The following is a 21561-nucleotide window of genomic DNA, read 5'->3' on the forward strand; positions in this document are numbered from 1 at the left end:
AATATTTTAAAACGAGTATAGAAAACTCCTTGTTAAAGAGATAAGCATAGGAGAAACTTTTCATGATCTCAGGATACCCCAAAATACAGAATATACTTTCTTGAAGTACAGTCATTGTTATAACATAGGAAGCAAATACCAAAGCATTGCCACCGATAGTAATGTAATAACAATAAATGATCTGTTTTAGTTGTGACTATGTTGTCCATTTAAAAGGTTATTTTATTCTGGTCCATTTTTTTTAAAATGAAGAGAGGCAGGTCAGAGGTACCAAGCTGGCTACTGAGGACCACTTGTGTAAACAGATTGGAAGACCTCGAGTGTTTTTTTTTAAAAAAACAGCCTGAATGGATGTGGCCAGCACTCTCAGATGAGGATTTCTGAGTAACATCAGAAATTATTGGGGTCTCAAAGGTATTGGATGCTTCAGTGTTGCTGGTGTCTCTCAATGTTTTATTGACATTAATTTCCTCCTGGATTAGAAAACTGCATTTGAGAATGTGTTTCTGAATTTGCCTTTTTGCCAAGGTGTGTTTATGGGATGTTACCAAATTGGAACAGTTAATTAGCAATAGTTACTGTATCTATTATTCTGTTAAGTTTCCAATAGAGTTAAATTATTTTAAATTCCTTTTTCTTTAGTTGTATTTTAACTACAGTGTTTAAATAGATAGCATTTTGCTTAATGTTGAGTAGTTTGATCAGTTACATTACTTCAGGAACATTTTACATGTGTTCTTTTATTTTAAAGACCATAAAGCCTAGTGTACATTCTTAAAACATTTTGAGGGGGTTTGGTCTAGTAACATAGTGGTGTTGGTTGAAGGATCATTGACTAGAACACCAAGGAGAATTTCCCAACTCTTTAAAAGTGTGCCATGGCACCTCTTACATGCAGTTAAGGTTAGAGAGGACCTCAATTTTTTGTCTCATTTGACTTGTTCATCAGAAGGACCAATAACTACAAAAATAAATCTAAAGGCCTCATGTACAAGAATTGGCTCAAAGCTCAAAAACAGCAGTGTTCGCAAACATATTCCCAGTATTTGAGGAAGGGAATTTTGCCAAAAGAAATCAAAGATTAAGGAGTATACAGGTAGATATAAACAACTGGGAACCATTCCAGAATAGAATTGGTGCAGGAGAAACAAGTGATACTTAAACCAAACAAGCTAGAAGAGTCTTGGGAAAAGTATTGAGGCAACAGGAGGAAAGCATTCAAACTGAACAGATTGGAGGAAAGGATAGTGAAGTGCAGGATCCCTGACAAGGCAGAGAAGAAGGGAGAAGAGAATCAAGGGGTATAGGAACAATTATCTTTGAGATACACATGAATCAGAACCTAAGGGGAGGCGGACATGGGGGAATAACGCAATAAACAAACCAAGTGTTGAACCACATAACCAAAAACATGAAACACAAGTCAGGTGAAGGAAGGCTGAAGCACCAGAGTTGTGCTCCTCAATATGGGGTCCATTTTTAATCAACAAGAACTCACGGACACATCCTGGTGTTAAAGCACTTCGTAACAGAGACAGAAGGCTGGTTCTCTGCTACAAGTTTGAATGTTGAGAAAAGATCAGATGTACTTGGGCCAGGGAAACAGAATCAAGAGGTTATCTTATCATTTTTAGGCTAATTAAGGATTTAAGCGCTAACTTGGAACCTTAAACCCAAGAGTATAAACTGGGGACTGTAATTTTACAATAACTATTATCATTGCATATAGGAATTGATTAACTCGTAGAATAAGTTAAATACATAGTGTGGCAAAAACATTGGTTCCATTCTAACAACAATTAGAAACTGTAATGGAGCAAATGTTAGGATTTACTGGGTGGGTGAATGAATAAACTGTTCAATGGCCAATGAGAAAAAGTACTATGTAAGTCAAGTATTGTGCAACTATTTGCTACAAATTTTCCACTTGTGAAATTATTATGTTTGCAAAAATAAATGAATAACAGTAATGCTCAACGATATGGCTCAAACATGTTGGGCAATCTGAATAGTTTCTACTGCAATACAATGTGATGAAAGATCATTCACCATCTCAAGAATGTTCCTCTGGAATGGCATGCATACAGTTGCGAAGTTTCCATTCATAGGGTTAAAGGTCGACCTACAAACCTGCCCCTTTCCTGTGAATATGGGTTAATAATGTCAGATAAGGAGTTTAAACTGTAACAGGTAGGCTCTGACCCACACATTAACCCACTTTGGGTGTCACTTCCTGAGGTAGTGTGCCCTTGTGTGCAGTGAACATTACACTGTAATGCACACAGTGCATTTGAGCAGAGTCTTTAGCCTAGTCCCCTGTAAGATCCGAACTGGAGTAAAACTCCATCCAACAATGCTCCTTTTAGTGCTGCAGTCTTGTTAATGTGAACACAAATGCCAGACAAAAGAAAATCTACTCTAAAACAAAGCTGTGGATGCCGGAGATCTGAAACATGCAAGAACAGAAATTGCTGGAGAGACTCAGCAGGTCTGGCAGCATCTGCTAACAGAAAGCATAGTTAATGTTTTGAGCCCAATTCCAAAGATGGGGCACTGGACTCGGAATATTAACTCTTTCCTCTCCACAGGTATTGACAAACATGCTGACTTTCTCCAGCAATTTCTGTTTTTGTGAATTTTAAAATCTACACTCTGCCTGACTGTCATGTGATGAAAATCCAAGTCAATAGGGGGTGGGAATTAGAAAATTCCTTAGTTGGTTAAAAATAAACCAGGAGATCATGTTTCTTGGAACATGAATGTGGGCCACAAGACTTAGACTTAATCTTCAGTGGCAAGGATTCAAATCAGAAGATGATCACAGCAGGCTCATCAAGGATGTTCAGGAATGGAACTTCACTGTCACTTAGTGGCAGCACACTGGCTATAGACTGCGCCCACGTTTCTGTGAGCCCTCCAAGTCCAGCAACAGCTACCCAGCACCATTCTGGAAGCATCGATCATTATAGCCTATTCTTTACAAATAAAAGTGTTCGGAGTTAGCATCCAGGGGGCCAAGATTGTGACAATCCCAATTTGTTTTATATAGAACCCTTCCAACCAGCCAAGGAGAGATTTGATTTCACACTTGGATTCAGAAATGGCTACATTCCATAGCATACAATGATGGTCTAGACTGTGCAATATTTCCCTCCTTACCTCCAGGTCAATCATATCTTTTGGAAGAGGAGCCTGGGGATTCTCTCCATCATCTTGGACAACAATCTGATCCTTTTCCATTTCCGTCTCCAGAAATCCTACAAATTCAAGACACCAGTAAGTCAACTGGTGACTAATGCGCTGTTCTCACAATCGAGATCTCTGCATTGAATCCAAATATCATGGGAAGCTTTTGAAGAAAAATATATAAACTACAGCAAATGGCTGGAATCTTAGATGCACTCTTCAGGGTAGATTCAATTGTGGCTCTCAGTGGGGAACCGGATAAATACATGAAAAGGAAAGGAATTGCGGGGCCACAAGGAAAAGGTGGAATGGGAAACTAATTTTCTCTGGCACAGAGCTGGCAGGCTGAGGGGCCTCCTTCTGTACTCTGACTGTTCTGATTCTCAATGCTAAAAAGATTAATTTCTTTAATTATCAATTTAAACAAGCTTCTCCATTCAGCCAAGAATTAAAGCATTTCTTTCTTATTTCATGAAACTTGATTGTTAATTTATTTTTACATCTCCCATTTCAATCTCCTCAAGATTCTATTTCCCATAAGTTTCTTGCAGTTAATCATACTGGAACAGCTTGTTTCGAGTTAAGGGCTGTCTTACACTCATGTCAAATGTCAAAACATCAAAACACATTCAGAGAAATATTTTGAAGTGCAGTGATGCTTGGCAAATGTAGCAGTTATTTGAGAGCTGCACACTGTCAGCAGGGAAATAGATCTGCTTAGTGACTCGGTCTTCAAAGATAAAACAGTGAAAATAAAGGATTCAGCTCAGCCTGAGCTGTGCTGTGTCAGTACTACCCAGGATGTGCCTCTATTTTTCATGTTAACTAATCAGAATACCCATTCTCTTCTTCATACATTTCTTTTACCCCTCCCTAAAAACGTATGTTTGCTATTAAGCTCAACTACTCCATGTGGTGTAAGCTTCACATTATAAACACATTCTCGGCAAAAAGATTTTAAATTCTTCATTGCCTTTATTGGTGAATAACCTTTTATGAGAGCTGACATTGGACCCCCCTCAAGTACAACATCTACTTTCCTAAGTTCCGATGTAATTTTAAACACCTCCTCTGAGGAGTTCCAGCCTGTTCCATCAGTCATGAACTCTCCATTTTGATACCATTCTTGCAAATCAATTTTTGACTTTTGCCAGTGCCTCTATTTATTCTGTAATATGTAGCAATACTGGGTTTTCCAAGTATGGTTTAACCAAGGTTTTATAGCCTCTCCGTTTATCAGTTTTTCTCTTCTAGAATGAAGTGCTTTGTTTGCATGTTTTATTGTAACTTGCATTCCTTTTGTAGACTGTACCCTTGGATGACTTTACCTCTCCCACTTAGACTTATTGTGGAAAATGGTTTCCTTAGATTTCACACCAAATAAACTTGCCCATACTTACATGCTTGACATTAATTTGCCATTTTTTATTCATATCTTGTATAGGGTCACCTTCTTTTAGAAATAATTACCAAATTTGATATCATTAGCAAGTTTCAAAAAATGAAATTGTGATTTCAAAGACTAAATTTATTACTTGTTTGGTGAACAATGGTGATGACAGCATCTAGTCCTGTGTACTTTCATCCAGTCTCAGTAACTACCATTAACACTGAAACTGCTTTCAGTTTTTGCAACTATCCATCGATTTTGCTACTTATTTCCTGTCTCCGCATGATTTGACCTTAGACAGGAGTGCACTAAACTGAACCTCACTGAAGACCCTTGAAAGTCCACATATATTGTACTAAACCTATTATATTACTCTCTTCTATTGTTTGTTACTTTCACAAAGAACTCAATAAGGCTCATCAAAATCAACTTTTCCTTTTAAGAGTGAGAGTAAAGAGTTCCACTTTGTTCCATTTTAGGGGAGGAGGATTTAACAGAAACCAGTCTTATTCAGGACCCAGGAATTGGAACCCCTCCACTTCCCCCTCCCACCTCAGCCAAAAAAGGAGGTTTCAGCCCTCTTGTGCTGATGGTATCACTGAAAGTGATGGCTGCTGTTAGTCAGGTTACCAGGGAGAGGCCTAGGGTTATGAAGAGACCAATGCCACAGGTACACAAGGATACTGTGGGAGGGCTTCACAGAATTAGACATGGAGGCTCCCAACTGTCCATCCCCTCCCCAGTTCCCTCAAACCAGGCACAAAAACAGTTTGCTCTTCAGTCTCCCAGTCCAGTTAAATACCAGTGCGATGAAGCCCTTAAGTGGACAGGAAATAATCAAATGCAACCTCCCCTACCTACACCCAAGTCCAAACGTTCCTCAAGGGGAAGCATCAAATTCTGTCCTCAGCTCCCAACTTTGACACAACGCGAATGAGGTAATTGAAGTCAGGTCATGTCAGATGTTAAAATCTCTGCAAATACCTTCCACTGATACTTGCAACTTGACAACATAGAATAGAGGCTAACTTTGCCCTCAGTCCTGCCAAATTACCTACATTTGTTGAGAATTTGTTTCTGGTACAAGGGACTGGTATGAAGAATTTTGAATTGCCTTTGGCGAGATAGGAAAAGGACTGCACAGCAGCAGGTCAGTAGACTCGCAGTCAAATTCATAAAAAAAAAGATTGCAAGCTTTACTCATCTGACAGTGTACATTGGCAACAGTTCTCAATAAAACAGCAAATACATTTTTACAAACCCCATAAAATAAAATTGAATTTACAGAACAGAAATAGGCTATTTGTCCCAGAGCATTTCTATTCAATGCCAACATTACTAGATCCCAAGGTTAGCAAAAGCATTGAAAATGATTTGGGTGTTAGGCGAGGGCAGAAAGAGAATAAAATTTAAAACATCAGCCTGATAGTTCTTTAATATCTCGGTTTGGGTTTATCCCTATTTCTGATTAAATATCTGTTGGAGGAATTGATTTTATTATGAGCGGAGAATTTAGGAGGGTCTTTATAGAATCAGTGTTAATATTTTAAAAGAAAAAAAAATACGCCTTGACCATTTTCAACAAAGCACACTTACGAAGAATTCGCTCCATCACTTCGCAACGTCGAATTTCATTCACAAATTTCCGCTGGAATGAGTTGACACTTAAGTTCAGCTGTAAAAAAAAAAAAGAGACAGACAATATAGTGCTGCTCCCTATTATTACTGGTTCTAAATATAGAAACATCACCACCTGGAGTTTCTGTGCTCGTACAGCAAATATTCTAAAGCATGACCAATTCTAACTTGTGACCTGGGAGTGACAACCAACATCTGAAGACACAGACATCAAAAACAAATTCTCAATAAACGTACAAATGTCAAAGAAAAATCTCTATATATGTCCAAATACAATACAAAATTTTCTATTTTATATTTTTAGACATATATGCACACACACAAAATTGATTAAGGAGCTCCATTAAAAATAATATCTTTCATACTGAAGACCAGATCAGGATGCAAGGATATTTGGGAAAGATTAGGTGATAAATGTAAAAAAACTGGATAGCATTCCAAGTTGTTGTCACAATACAGAAAGAGCATTTACATGGGAATACTGGCAGGCAAATAATCACGCACATGCATCCCCCACAAATACAGCTTGCTTTATACATTCTCAATCCTCACAGCTTTTTTAAAAAAAAGTGTAAAATTTCAGGAGGGAGATGTTGGAGAGAACTTAATTGTATCTTGCAAGAGTCAAAGCCTATGGAAGGAAAGACAAATGTTGGGGATAATTAAGCCACTTGAATGAAAAAAAAAAGATTCTTGTCCCACAAATTGCAGTCCATAGCATGATCATAAATGAGGCCCAGCAACAGTGTCTCAGTCAAAATGTGAGCAACACAGCAAGGCCCATTTTCTAAAATGACTCTCCGTTCACACTGGAGAGAAACAAAACTGGGCACAAGCACAAAAGAAAACACTGAACAAGGTATTAGTCAAACACAGATAGGCTCTTGGTGTCTGGAGAGATGGAATAAGTGAAATCTAAACTCAGTCATAACATAGAGCCAACCTGCATTTCAGAAGTTGGCTACAGCTTCACATGAAGAAATTGGAGGAGGATATGCACGAATGTTTAAATAATTCACTCTTGTACTATTTCTCTCTCTCTCTCTCTCTCTGTATTGATGCTACAATGTTATTTCTGATACCAAGAATGTTAGAAAAAGCTGGAGACGTAATCTAAGCAACAGGGGAGGCATCAGGATATCCAGGTAAGGGTGATCACAGAGGGGTGAAGGGTAAGTCATGGCCTGTGTCAAAAATGAAAAACATCTACGGAAAAGACCTGCAGTTCAGGTTTAAAGGAGCTAGGGAAGAAAGTACTGCAAAAAGGTAGCCATCTCTGGATTACTCTCATTAGTTGTCCCATCTACTAGACATATTTTGTTGGACTTGCATCATCACTCAGTCAGTATCTGGGAACTCACTAGCAAGCAACGCTGTGGGAGTTCTTCCATCACATGGACTGCTGTAGTCCAGAATGTGAAACGGAGCGCTTCCCAAGGCTAACTAGGGATGATCATTAAATGCTGGTCATTAAATACTTACATCTCGAAACTGCATAAAGCCGAGCTCTCCCAGCTCAGAGATGCAGCAATACGCAGCCTCAACTTGCAGAAACAGCTGCGTTAGGCACATCTCCTCACTTCGAAATAAGGATGCCATCCTTCTGTCGTTTCACTGAGGAAGAAGATATAATGGGTGTAGTAAGTGATACCGTTACAACTCACTGAGGTGGTACGTTGAACATTGAGCCCACTGTTCCTGGAGTCATACTAAACATTAAATGTTTACATTAAGATACACACAGTAGCCCAATTTACCTGACTTTCAGACCAAGCTTGATGGAAAATACATACCAAGTACTCTGCACTAAACATGAATCACTTATTTGTAATTAAACTCTAGCTACAGATAAACAGACATAAACCATTGATCTTACAGTCACAGAAGTGTACAGCATAGAAACAGTCCCTTTGGTCTAAGTCAGCAATGCTGACCAGATATCCTAAATTAAACTAGTCCCATTTGCCAGCATTTGGCCCATATCCATCTAAACCCTTCCTATTCATCCAATCATCCAGATGCCTTTTAAATCTTGTAGTTGTATCAGCCTCCATCATGTCCTCTGGCATCTCATTCCATACACACACACCATCCTCTGTGTGGAAACGTTGCCCCGAGATCCCTTTTAAATCTTGCCCCGCTCACCTTAAACAGATGCTTTATAAGTTTTGGACTCTTCTACCCTTGGGAAAAGACCTTGGCTATTCATCCTAGCCATACCCTCAAATTCCATTATAGATTCTCCCAATACACAGGAAAAAGAGATTGTTGGTGGATGTAGCAGAACTAGAAAAATCAGTTCAGTGGTCTGTGTTTGCCATGCAGTTTCAAGGAATTGTAAATTAACACTAGCGGGTAGGATTGGATCTTTTACAAATTTTTATTACTATGATAAAACTAAGAACTGCAAATGCTGGAGATCTGAAACTAAAACAAGTTGTGGTGAAATGAAACTGAGTAGTGGGGACAAGGCAGAATTCATGTTTCAACTCTAATGACCCTTAAATTGCATTACTGCTGCTTATACATTTGAATCTGAGCATGATCTTAATCATCTGAATGAAAAAGCTCTAGGAGTGAGGCGAGTGTGACTACTGGTTACCCTCCAACACACTCTGCTGGTTGGAGTCATTTCTAGCGCAAAGGAAAAAGGATTGTGGTTGTTGGAGGTCAGCCATCTCAGCTCCAGGACATCTCTGCAGAAGTTCCTCAGGGTAGTGTCTTAGGCCCAACCATCTTCAGCTACTTCATCCAATGACCCTCCCTCCATCATAAGGTCAGAAGTGGGGATGTTCACTGATGATTGCACAATATTCAGCACCGTTCGCTACTGAAGCTGTCCATGTTAAAATGTAAAAGACCTGGACGGTATCCAGGTAGGGATAATGAATAGCAAATGATATTCACAAGTGCCAGGAATGACGATCTTTAACAATATAGAATCTAATCAAACCTCATGACATTTAATGGCATTTTTATTACTGAATCCTAGACTACCAAAATCCTGGGGGTTACCATTGATGAAAAGATGAACTTGACCAGCCAAATAAATACGGCGGCTACAAAATCAGCTTAGTGGTTGGGAATTCTATGGCAAGTAATTACTGTCCACTGTCTCCAAGGAACTAGTTGGGTGTCTGATAGAATGCACTCTATTTGCTTGAACGGGTTCAATTTTAACAACACTCAAGCAGCTCAACACCATCCTGGTGAATGGCACCCAATCCTTCACCTTCAACACTCATTGCCTCCACCAACACACATTAACAGCTATGTGATACCTACAAGGTGGTCAACAGCAACTCCTAAGCATAGTCCAAACAAACAATATCTACCACCTAGAAAGACAAGGACAGAAGATGCACAGGAACACCATGACTTACAGTATCCCCTCTAAGACACACACCATCCAGAGTTAGAAATGCATGGATGTTCCTTCATAGTTGCTTGGTCAAAGTCATGGAGCTCTCCCCTTATCAGCCTTACAGGGTACCTTTCAATCCAAGGACTGCAGCAAATCAAGGAGACAGGGTAATTACCTTCTCCAAAATAATTAGGAAATGAGCAACAAATGCTAGCCCAGCCACTGATACAACATCCCACAAATAAAAAAAGAAATTACCAGTGTATTTTAATTAATACCAGTAATTTAATTCCACTCTTCAACTACTGACTTGAACCATTCTCCTTCTTGAAACTTTTCACAGTACAATTGGTTCCATGAAAACAGAAATAAAAATAAAGACCTTTGCAAGGCAAATGCAGTTACATTTGGAGTAACCATGTGACCTGATGTCATGAGATTAAGTGTCACATGGGCAGAGTCACATGATAAGCACCTCCTCCTCCAACCCAGAATGGTTCCAAACAAAATGGCTGCTGTAATGTACAGTACTTTAGGGTATTTTGAAAAGAAAATCCACCGATCATCTTAAAAACCTGACACCATTGAATGTTTGTCGCGATAGCTTAAACCAGGAAAGAATAAATGGGCAGAAATATTTGTAATGTTTTTGCTACTGCCAATGCAGAGTGCTATCTTCACTTGATCGATGTTCTTCAGCAACTCCCGGTCCTTGCTAACTTACATGAGAATTAATCACAGTAGCTGTCTTATTGCAAGAGCTTTGAAATCTCGCTGTGAGGGTGAAATTAACAATCAGATATTCTCATGGAAAACTTGTTTTTGTTAAAAATTGGCAGAGGGGGTCAATTTTGTTTAACATAAATGTTTAAAGGTTTCATATGACTTCCTGACTTTGTGGTTCTATTTAAAGAGCCTAAAGATCCCATATGCACTATTACCTGCATTTTTAACTCCTGTCAGCTTCAAATATTTGTTCACAAGCACTGCTAAATATCTCGGTTCTTCGCTGCTTTAAAATGTTACATTGGAGCGGATGCCATGTCTCACTATTCTTCACATCAAAATGTATCACCACACCTTTTGCATTGATTTGTATCTGTCACGTGTCATTTATTCTAGCTGTCCTCTTGAAGTCTGTTGTTATCTTCCTTAATTCTTCCAGGTTTTGTGCCATCTGTAATATGACTAGACCCTGAGTGATGTTCCTTAGTTTGTTACACTTCCAGACAGGATAGCCCAAATGTCAGGCACCTTCCAGTGACGAACACTGAACTGGTTCCCTTCTGTGTTCAGCCCTCCCCGCCCCCCCCTCAGTTGTATGTTTGCAACAAGGTTAACTTGGCAAGGATGTCTTCCATTATGCATAATCTTCCTCCCAGACTCCAATAAATTTCTGTTTTAAATGGAGCCAATTTAACCAGACTTTCAGACATTAATGAAGAGTGAGTTTATTAATCCCGACACATAAGACGAAACGCGAATGCCAAAAAACAGATTCGGAATAAGAAGTAAGTTCAAAAAAGTTTTATTTTTAACTTAAAGGTTAAAAAACTAACAGATATACAGATCAACATTTGAAATATTCACAAAGAGCAGGTAGTTAAACATTGCATCTTTTGCAGTCCAAGTTATTGGTAGAGTTGACATTCTTAGCAGGACAGATGGTTTTTGTGATTCCAGGTTTTGCCAGCTGATCGAAGTTCCACTGTCATGATTCAATTTTTAAATTGGTTTGCAGCACTCAGAGTGAGACTGTACCTTTGCCTGCAACACATGAGGGAATAGTCTTTCGACTGTGGCCTTCATAATATGCTAACATTTGAATCTTAGCTGGTCCACATGGGAGTGTTCAATCCCACTAGTTCACTCCAGTAGAGTTGCAACTGGCTTTCTATCCTCTATCCTTGTTTATTCTTCAAAGAGTAAAGCAGGATCTATGTGTGTAGTTTGGCATATAGGCCAGAACTTTCCCAATCTCTGAATAATGTGCACATTGATGAGTCCATTGAGATAATAAGGTGAGAAATGAGATTCATAACATTGGGAGGACAAGTCCAATTTTCCACAGCAATTACAGAGCAGTGCGAGGTCTGTTTGCATGAATTATTATTCCATTATTCCCTTATTTTACCTTATTTTCACTTCAAGAATCAGGATTTCTGACTGCAATTATATTTGAGTACAGGAACAAGGATGTCTTGCAACAATTATACAGGACCTTGGTGAGGCCACAACTGTAATATTGTGTGCAGTGTTGGTCTCCTTATCTGGGAAAGGAAGTTTTTGTTGTATAGGGAGCACAGCAAAGGTTTCCCAAGTTGATTCCTGGAATGGCAGACTGATGTACAAAATGAGATTGTGTTGGTTAGAATTGTATTCATCTGGAGTTTAGAAAAATGAGGAATTTAAGTGCAGAAAGACGGTCCCTGATCCTGGGGGAGTCCAGAACAGGGGGTCACAGTTCAAGGATAGGAGGCAAACCTTTTCAGACTGAAATCAGGAGAACTTCCTTCACCCAGAGAGTGTGAGCCCGTGGAATTCACAACCACAGAAAATGGTCAAATATTATGTGTTTTCAAGAAGGAGGTAGATCGAGCTCATGTGACACAAGGGATATGGGGGGAGGGCAGGATTTGGGATTGAACTTGATGATCAACCATGACCATGTTGAATGGTGGAGCAGGCTTAAGGGCCTACTCCTGATCCTACATTTTACACTTCTACATACAGTTAAATGCAGTTTCCAACTCTCCCAAATGCCAGAAAGAAACAAGAAGATGACAATTGCTGACATGAACAACAGAGTGGACACAGGTGTCACCAGTCCACTGCTTGCTCCTCTGCACCTCCACTTTGGGCAGCAGTGCCCAACATCCCAGGGCACACTCCATGGGCAGCGAGCACCTGAACCCCTAGCCATGGAGGTTGGCATCAGACATATACCAGCCTCTTCACTCACTCATGACACATTTCCAACCCACTTACAATATAGAGCTGCACTTCAGTGCCACAGTGGATGGCACCAATACCTTTCATTCTAATACTGCTGCCAGGATATTTTGGCAGAGTTGTGCACAGGAGTAGGCTACAAACCCCTGGTCTGGATCAGGGTGCATCGCAGAACTCCTTGTTTGCTCCCTTAGCATTCATTCACCTTGTACCTGCTGAGTAGCTCCCACTATCTCTGCCTTGTCTTATGATGTTTTGCCCCCTCAGTCAGAGCTTAAAGACTCACAGTATGTCTGTCGTACCTTGCAGCTTAGTGCAGGCATAAGATCAGGCAGCTGATCCTGGTTGTTAGCAGTGATTAGTTAAGGAAGTATTGCTCTACTGAACCATGATACATCAATCTCACACCTACACCGGGCACCAACAGCTTATAGATCAAATACACTGCATGTTCTTCAACCAAGTGGCCATGTCCCAATGTCAAAAAGTGTTAGAGTAATAGAACATGGAAACAGACCTTTCAGTCCAACTTGTCCATGCCATCCAAGTTTCCCAAACTAAACTAGTCCCACTTACCTGGCTGACTTTAGTCACATTTTCATTGAAACATTCCAAAGTAACACAATGCTGGTTTGATCCACATTTGAGTCTTAGCTTGATTGGACTAATTACAAGGACAGACTGAAGGCAGAGATAGCCTGAAGCTGTGTCACTCATAGTTACACTCCAAACACACTCCATGTCATTTGGCAATATTTATTATTTAACTCAGGAAACATCAAATATGTTTTTAACCATAACAGATTGTATCTCTGGGAATTACAGAGAAGGTGTCCTATAAACCCACATCGGAAAGGTCAAAATTTTGCACGGAGAATTCTAGTTATTTTCCTAAGAGCTCAGCTCTGAGGAATTTCCCTAATGCTTCGCAAAGTGAACTTGCAACTTGTTGAAAAGGTAAGAATTGGAATTGTTGGAAGAAGGAACATGAAGTGTATTGTGTGCACCATAAGTGGTGTGTAAATAGCCCTATAATTTGTGTGATAGACACAAGCTGCAAATTGCCATGGGTTGCTGGATTATTTGTGTTTCCCCACTATTATCCTCGAGGTAAGATGGGTAAAGAGTTGGAAATGAGCAATGCCATGGTAGGTAGGTAGGTAGGATAGCTCGTTAATGAGATGTTTTTGGTAAGACATATTGAGAAATCTTGCTCAGCCTGGAAATGAGAATCCCTTCAAAAAACTTAACACGACTTGCACTTTGCCAAAAAAAAAAGTGGTAGATTCATCTCATTAGATATAAGGTTTGAAAATGAGAATGAGATTTTTAAGCTCTTTGAGCCAATGTGGTTCATTCGGTACAACGGTGGTGGGTGAACTAGACTAGATCCAAGTCGAGAAATGGGCTTCAGAGTTATGGATGAGCTCAAGTTGATACAGCGTGCAAGTTTGGGATGGCCTTGAGAGCACAACATGGATGAAGGGATTAATAGTAGAAGAAATGAAGCAAGGATGAAGGTGCCCAATGCAATGGAAGTGGAAGTAAGAGGTTAAGAGACTATGTAGGCTCAGCTCAGTATCAGAAAACCTGGTGAGCAGTCATATACTCAGCCTTGGACAGTTCTTGGAGGAAAGAGTGGACCTTGTCACTCATATCAAAAGCAATGGAGTAAGTCTTCCCAATATTAAAGTTGAAAGGAATTTTGTCCTTCTCACTGTTAGATATGAGATGAGCATCAGTCAAAGCAGAGACAGTGGTGTTGTAGGATGTTATTGGCATGCCTTTACAATGTGATGTGCTGCTGAAGGTGTCTCTAAGGGGCCCACATAGTTAGCAATAGCAGAGCAGGCCAAGGATAGATCCTCGCTAGACTCCAGATTTACCAATGTGGAAGTGGAAAGAGAAATCATTGCAAGTGATCCTCTGGCCACAACGGAATATATAAGAAAAAGCTCCACCCACCCACTGGGATATCAACTGAGAAGGAGTAGGACGTTCCTGGTGAGGGTGGCTTGACGTCGTGATCCATGGGTCGAGTGCTTGGGGGGCACACATTGGAAGCATCTCTGACAAATAATCCAGCAACTTGTGCCAATGGGGGGGCTTTCAAACCTATCTCCCTACCCTATCACCCAGGGATGGGGGATGTTTGACAACTGAAGAGAGTCTAATGTGTCAACCCAAGGCCTCACATGGCCAATGGCAGGTGGACTTCCCAACACCTTCCTTGAATTGCATTGCAATGGGTTTGGAAGGCAGGTGGGTAGGTACTAGGAAAGGCATGTGGATAGGTACCAGGAAAGGGTGCTCATAGCTTTGTGTTTAATCTTACTAACACCTACCACATCCCCTCCCCAACATTACCCACTTCCTGCTAGCCAGACAATTCGCTCCCAGAGGAGTGTAAAATTCTGCCCCATATTTGAACCCATCCAAACAAAGTTCTATTTAGGTCACAACACAAAATGGCTAGGGGGATGAAGAAGTAGGTAATGTCTTGTGTTTCTTGGGACAATGATGTCTTATGTCCCATCGATGATGCAGGTGTGCTGAGGGAATCAGTGGAAATTAGGAACGTGCAGGAGGCCAAAATTAGGCATTTTCCAACTAACCCATTCAGAGATGTGATAACACATCTCTGAAGCAGGTGGAATTTGATCCTGGGCTTCCTAGGTCAGAGGTAGGACACTACCACTATACCACAAGAACCATGTGCATCTTTCTGGACCTTTTTTCCTCTGACAGGAATCCTGTGAATTTCTGTCTGGATCTTGGTGGTCCTCATAACTGGATATTGGAATACGTATTTAATCAAACTGATCAGAGATGTTATGACACACCTGTGATAACCCCTACAAGGTCCATGAAAAATCATTAATTAATGTCCTTACAGAGTTCATTGAGTATGAATTCCCTTGGTAACGGCCTTCCCAGTTGGAACTCATCACCTGAGCCCTTTAAAAAGCAGACCTAGTCTCCCCTTCTTGCAGCTCTCCCTCACCTCTGATAGTTTGCATTGCTCTTATTGGGCTTTGCAAGTAATTGGCTACATGAGCGATTTACTGGTGGTAGTTGATAGATGAAAAAAATGTCATGGTGATTTAGTGATGGGGAGAAAAAAATCAGTTGTGTTTAAGAGCAATTCTGATTGTAAAAAATAAAGAAATGAAGCAGACCCAGGAATGGGTGTGCAGAGCTGATTGTCTCAGGCTGGTACTAGCCTGTGTACGTCACAAGTAGTGGCTCCATTTTGGTGTTTAGCAATAAATGATGTTCCTTTCCAGTCAGGCTTCCTGAGCCATTACAACACCTCTGGAGAGGTGTACCTTGTCCCTGAGACTCCTGGCTCAGACGTGAGGAGTGACTGAAACAACTACACAGACTGAATCGATGTGTTTCACCCCACCATCAGATTTATCACGGACTAGTCTTAAGTATCTATCTCATTCTTGGACACGTGCACCTCCATCAAGGTTGTGCACCTCAGCATCTCACTCTAACGCAAACCCATGGATAACGTCACGATGCTGCACTCCTCTAGCTTTTCACCCAAAACATTTTAAAATAGCCACCCCCTACAGAAAAGCCCAACGCATACACAGAATCTATTCGGACGAGGAAGAAGATGACGGACACCTGTAAGAGCTCAAGGATGCCTTCATAAGTACAGGGTATGATGCTCAATTGGTTGACCATCAGTTCCGACATGCCACAGCGAGAAACTGTAATAACCTCCTCAGGATACAGATATGGGATGCCACCAATAGGATACCCTTCATTGACCCGGGAGCTGAAAGACTACGCCATGTTCTTCACAGTCTGCAACACATGATGATGAGGACGAGCACCTCACCAAGACCTTCCTTACACCTCCACTTCTTGCCTTTAAACAACCACCAAACCTCAAATAGATCATTGTTCGCAGTAAACTGCCCAGCCTTTAGGACAACATCGACCATGAACACTGTCAGAGTGTACGCAGCAGATATTCATGTGACTCGGCCAACATTGTCTATCTCATACACTGCAGGCAAGGATGTCCCAAGGCATGGTACATTGGCAGGACTGAACAGACACTACAACAATGAATTGACACTGTGCAATGATTCTTCCCAGTCAGAGAACAGTTCAGCGGTCTGGGAAATTCGACCTCAGGCCTCCGGGTGACCATCCTCCAAGGCGGATTTCGGGACAAGCAACAATGCAGAGTGGCCGAGCATTCCTATGGGGAAGGCCTGAACCGGGACCTTGGGTTTATGTCACGCTACAGGTGACCCCACTACACTACACACACACATTCCTACATATTCACACACTCATGCAGACCCCCTCTCATACACAAGCTCTCTCTCATATGCACACACATGCACATCCCCCGCACTCACACCCAAGCATGCATCCTCTCACAGATTTATTACCTCATCACACTCACACACACACTTGACCAAGCTTACATACCCACATGCATACACTCACTTTCACACACACACTCTGTCTCTCCTGTACGCACACATATATAAGTTTGTGGGGTGAATTTGCATTTGCAGAATTACATTTTGTTTTGCTCAAAAACTGCATGAATCTATGTAAAGTTCTGTGGGCCCCACTTTAGAAATAGAATTGACTCAACATTGGTACAGACTTTACCTTCACATATTTAATGCATTGTCTGAGCTGAGATGACACCTATTATTAGATAAGCTAATGCCACCTTGAGAATGTAATTCTGGCATTTAAATATTAAGGAATCTAAACCACCATATCCCATTCTAAAAGATGAAAGACTTAATGTAAATTTTTTTAAGAACTATAACCTGATGTTGTTTGATTTTTAACTGACGTTTAAAATATCATTCCAACTCCATGACACTGTAATCTTTGACTATAAATTCTGTGTCGTATGATCATGTTCCACAACCACCCGATAAAGAGGCAGCACCTCAAAAGCTAATGCTTCCAAATAAACCTGTTGAACTATAACCTGGTGTTGTGTGATTTTTAACTTTGTCCACCCCAGCTCAACACCAGCATCTCCAAATCATGACGACCTAAGGAGGACAACATTGAAAAGTTGCAGACAAATGCAATGAGCTGAGAACCATCCAATCCACTGGACCTCAGAGCAGAGGCTCTGGAGGAAGATTGTGATATCAATCATATGACAGACTACTGTTGGTCAAGAGAAAGGATAGTCAAAGTGTCAGAGAATGTCATTTGTAACTTTGATCAGAGCTGTTTCAGGGGTGTGGCAAGGATACAAATATCCTTGGTATTTGGCTGGGTGTGGGTGTGGGTTGGCTGGCAGCAGTGGATAGAATGGCCATGTTCGTGAGATTAAATGTGATATTATGGACTCTTATCCTGATGTCTGGCAACTTCCCCGTAAGCCCATAGCAATTCTATATAAAGCAAAGAAGACATGGGGTCCACCTGCCCTTGGGGCAAGTGAATCCCAACATTTACTACAGCAGGGCATCCGCCAGTTTCTTCCATATTTGGCTGAGTATAGAAACAGTTTGAAGTCTGCCAGATCCCACTCCTGGGCAAGAAAAGGGATGGTGCTTCTTTATTGGCTGCCTGAAAATGTCGAGGCCGTAAGCTCTCTCATCTTACTGTGGCCCTGCCATGAGCATCACATGTCCCCTTTCCACTTCTCTTCATCCAGATCCAGCAATGGTCCTCTGAGGGTGATCAAATGTAGTTCCACTAACAGACACCAATTCCAGTGGCGCTGCTGGAACCATTCGATGGGCCGGCAGCTCTTGGGAGTGAGCTTCCTTTCAGATGGAGATGTAAGTCTTGCCTCAAAACCGCTAAATGTAAATTGGCTGCGGGGCCACCTATCAGTGAAGGAGCATGCTCTGCACAGGCATCCCTGCCAAGATATTAGCTCCATAGACAGGACCTAATGGGAAATATGGACACAGATTTTGGAGGTGTTTGCAAGTTCAATGCTTTTAGATTTGTACTGCTTAGTACTTCAAAAAAGAGTGCAGACACGATTGAATATCCGAATCTGACTGACAATGGGAAACTTTTAGTTTCATCGACCGTTGGTGTTATCTGGCGGTATAGGTGGCTTCTGCATTGGCGAGGTCCGGTCAGGACTCATAGTGGTGAGGGCATTGGTGGAGACAAGATGGCACCAAAGAGTGGCAACTTTCATTCCAGCATCAGTGACGAGGCGAAGGGGACCTGTGCCTGGCCACCAGGCCCACAGCCCATGATGGAGTATTTAACAAGATGGGCTGTAAAGATGAGCATTCTTTATTCCTTCATGTTTCTGCCTTTAGATTCAATGCTTTGGTTTATTTTCTTTTTAAAATTGTAGCGGAAAGTGAAGACATTATAACCACACTTTTCACTGTTACAAAATACATGTGGCTCTGAACTAATCAAATCAAACAATCCAATTCAAGTTCAGGATTTCATCCAGCATTAGGTAGCAACATCCTGAGCTTTGTTAAGAAGGAGTTGAATTTTTTTGCGGAAAATAATTAGAAGACTTTATCTGCATACAATCTAGCACACAACTGATACACTGGTTCTCAAGTTAACGGCCTCTAACTTTCATGAAGCTTTCCACACTTTCAGTGGCAGGGAAGGTATGTCATGTGATCAGTTATACTTGTTGAACTGAGGACAAACCAGAAGATATCAATTGCTTTTTACAGCATCAGCCCTCCCCTCTAAGATTCATTGTGCAAGGAGTTGCTGTCTAGTTGTATTTACTGACACTTACATTTCTTTTTATAACTGAGATATTTCACACAGTCGTACAACAATTCAGTCCACACTGTTAGGTAAACGGAAATACTCCATTCCAAGACTTGACTTCTCTGGAGAAGTGATGATTTAGTAATGAAAGAGTAAAAGCTCCGCACTTTTGGAAGGATGTCAAGACCTCAGAGAGAATGAAAAGGAGATTTCAGGAGATGACGAGTTTTGAAACATAAACAAGCAGAACCCCTTTCAATTAGCAGGTCCAAAGAACATGGATTTAAGGTTAAAAAAAATCACAGCAGAGGATGCAAATTATTTTCTGCGTCACTGATAAGACCTGGGAAAAATGACTTGAAAGTTTGGAAATAAATCCAACAGGTACTGTCAAATTGGATAAACAGGTAATGGAATAAAATTGCAATACTCTAAGGAAGGAGCAGAGGGAAATGAACTAACTAGATGTCACTTTCAAGGATGCATAATGGTCTCTTTGTAAGTTATTTCTACTGACACCATTCTACAACTTCTCAATACTTCAGTGTTATCAAAAACTGTGATGGCTATGCATATGCACTGAGGACAGGAACAGTCAATTAGACACTCAATGCTGATGTGGTACTCACATTCTTGCAGTTCTTTAATCTTCATCGGTCCCAATTAATCTTCCAATGCATGTGGTTTAGGGGAGACAATGGCCTAATGATATTACCACTAGACTATTAATCTAGAGACCCACGTAAGGATACCTGTGTTCAAATCCCACCACGGCAGATGTTAGAACTTGAATTCAATAAGGAAAAGAAAATCTGGAATTAAGAGCCTAATGATGACCATGAAACCATTGCAGATTGTCAGGGAAAAAAAAACATGTGGTTCACTGTAGGGAAGGAAACTGTCATCCTTACCCGGTCTGGCTTAATTGTGGCTCTGGACCCACAGCAATGTGGGTGACTCATAACTGCCCTCTGGGATGGACAATAAAATGCTGGCCTAGCCAATGACATCCATGTCCCCTGAATGAATAAAAAACATAATGCAATATTGATGTTGCTAAATTTGAAAGCAATGGGGGAACACGTTGTAATTCTAAAGTAGCTGTACATGAGCAGTTAGTGTAGAACCACAACTCCATTGAGAAATCCATTGGTTTTCAAGGCAAACCCACCATATTAATGTGGTGTGCTGCACAATCACACAATGTACTGGCACCAGTGTAAACACAATCTGTCGTATTTACAGGACCACTAACACTCCTGCTGGACTCCTTACTGTTCACAAATTCCACAGTTACATTTTTTGTGGTCCTCTTCATATACTCCACCAAACTATGCAAAGAACTTAGTAACTTAAGACTCGTTCAAAGCATTTGCCAGCACTGAAATTCAGTCCGTCACAACTGGCAAAACCTTTTAAAAAAGCTGGAAGCCACAGAGCAAGTAATACACCGTTTTCAAAGCATGCCTTCTCCATCCTGCTCTGACGAAGCAATATTAACTCCTTAAAAGAATACAAATAAACTTTTAGTTTACTCAAGTTAAAAAATCGAATTGAGAACTTACATGTGCAAACTATCTTCTCTGGGCCTAAGCCGAACAGCAATGCTGTGCAGTACAGGTAAAGCAGCTGTGGAAGTGAATGCTTTCAGGAGCAGCTCAAGCATACATGGAATGTCGACAGTGTGGGCAAAGGGCAATGAAAGGAGCTGCAGCTAGAGCCAGAGCTGCCTGGTGCTGAATCATTCACAATACCATCGAGCCGTCACTTTTCAGCTCATTTCAGTTTGCTTTCACATCAACAACCACACCTACCCAAGCAGCAATGAACTTGCAGCTATACACAGTTATCCACCCCTGAGGAGGAGGATTCTTGAAGAAAGGGACAAAAAAAAAATCAGCTTTACTTCTTCACCTTAACATATTGCAAAGCCCACACCAACCAATTCAACCATATTTCTGTTCAATCAGACCTACATTTGTTGCCCAACCCTAACTGCCCTTGAACAGAGAGGCTTGCTCAGCCATTTCAGAGGGCAATTATGAGTCAACCTAAATTGCTGTGTGTCTGAAGTTACAGGTGGCTACGCTAGGTTCACTAATGTCCTGTAGAGAAGGAAATTGTTGTCCTTATTTGGACTCTCAGAAATGTCGATGACTCTTACCTGCCCTCTGGGATGGGCAATGAAATGCTGGCCTAGCCAATGACGTCCACATCCCCTGAATGAATAAAAAATATAACGCAATATTGATATAGATTTCTTGCCCTAAACAATGTTACTGAACCAGATGAGACCTTGCAATAGCAATGA

General features: G+C 40.9%; 1 protein-coding gene across 4 annotated transcripts in view; it reads right to left on the minus strand.

The window, feature by feature from the left end:
• LOC122559478 (V-type proton ATPase 116 kDa subunit a 4-like) overlaps positions 1-20972 on the minus strand; it is a 76508-nt gene extending 55536 nt beyond the window's left edge. For 2 of the 4 annotated variants that reach the window (XM_043708970.2, XM_087997503.1), the window contains exons 1-4: positions 20816-20972; positions 7697-7828; positions 6173-6251; positions 3160-3257 (exon numbers count right to left, since the gene is read on the minus strand). In XM_043708970.2, coding sequence (XP_043564905.2) covers positions 3160-3257; positions 6173-6251; positions 7697-7813 — 294 coding nt within the window. In that variant the 5' untranslated portion in view covers positions 7814-7828; positions 20816-20972. Of the gene's footprint in view, positions 1-3159; positions 3258-6172; positions 6252-7696; positions 7829-19879; positions 20073-20161; positions 20270-20815 lie in introns of those variants that run through there. The other 2 variants (XM_087997501.1, XM_087997502.1) reach the window with 2 other exon arrangements.
• Positions 20973-21561: the final 589 nt, after the last annotated feature.

This window comes from Chiloscyllium plagiosum, unplaced genomic scaffold (assembly GCF_037043375.1).
Source record: "Chiloscyllium plagiosum isolate Xiang-an unplaced genomic scaffold, Cpla_swu_hap1 HiC_scaffold_19, whole genome shotgun sequence".
In the NCBI taxonomy this organism is placed as follows: domain Eukaryota; kingdom Metazoa; phylum Chordata; class Chondrichthyes; order Orectolobiformes; family Hemiscylliidae; genus Chiloscyllium; species Chiloscyllium plagiosum.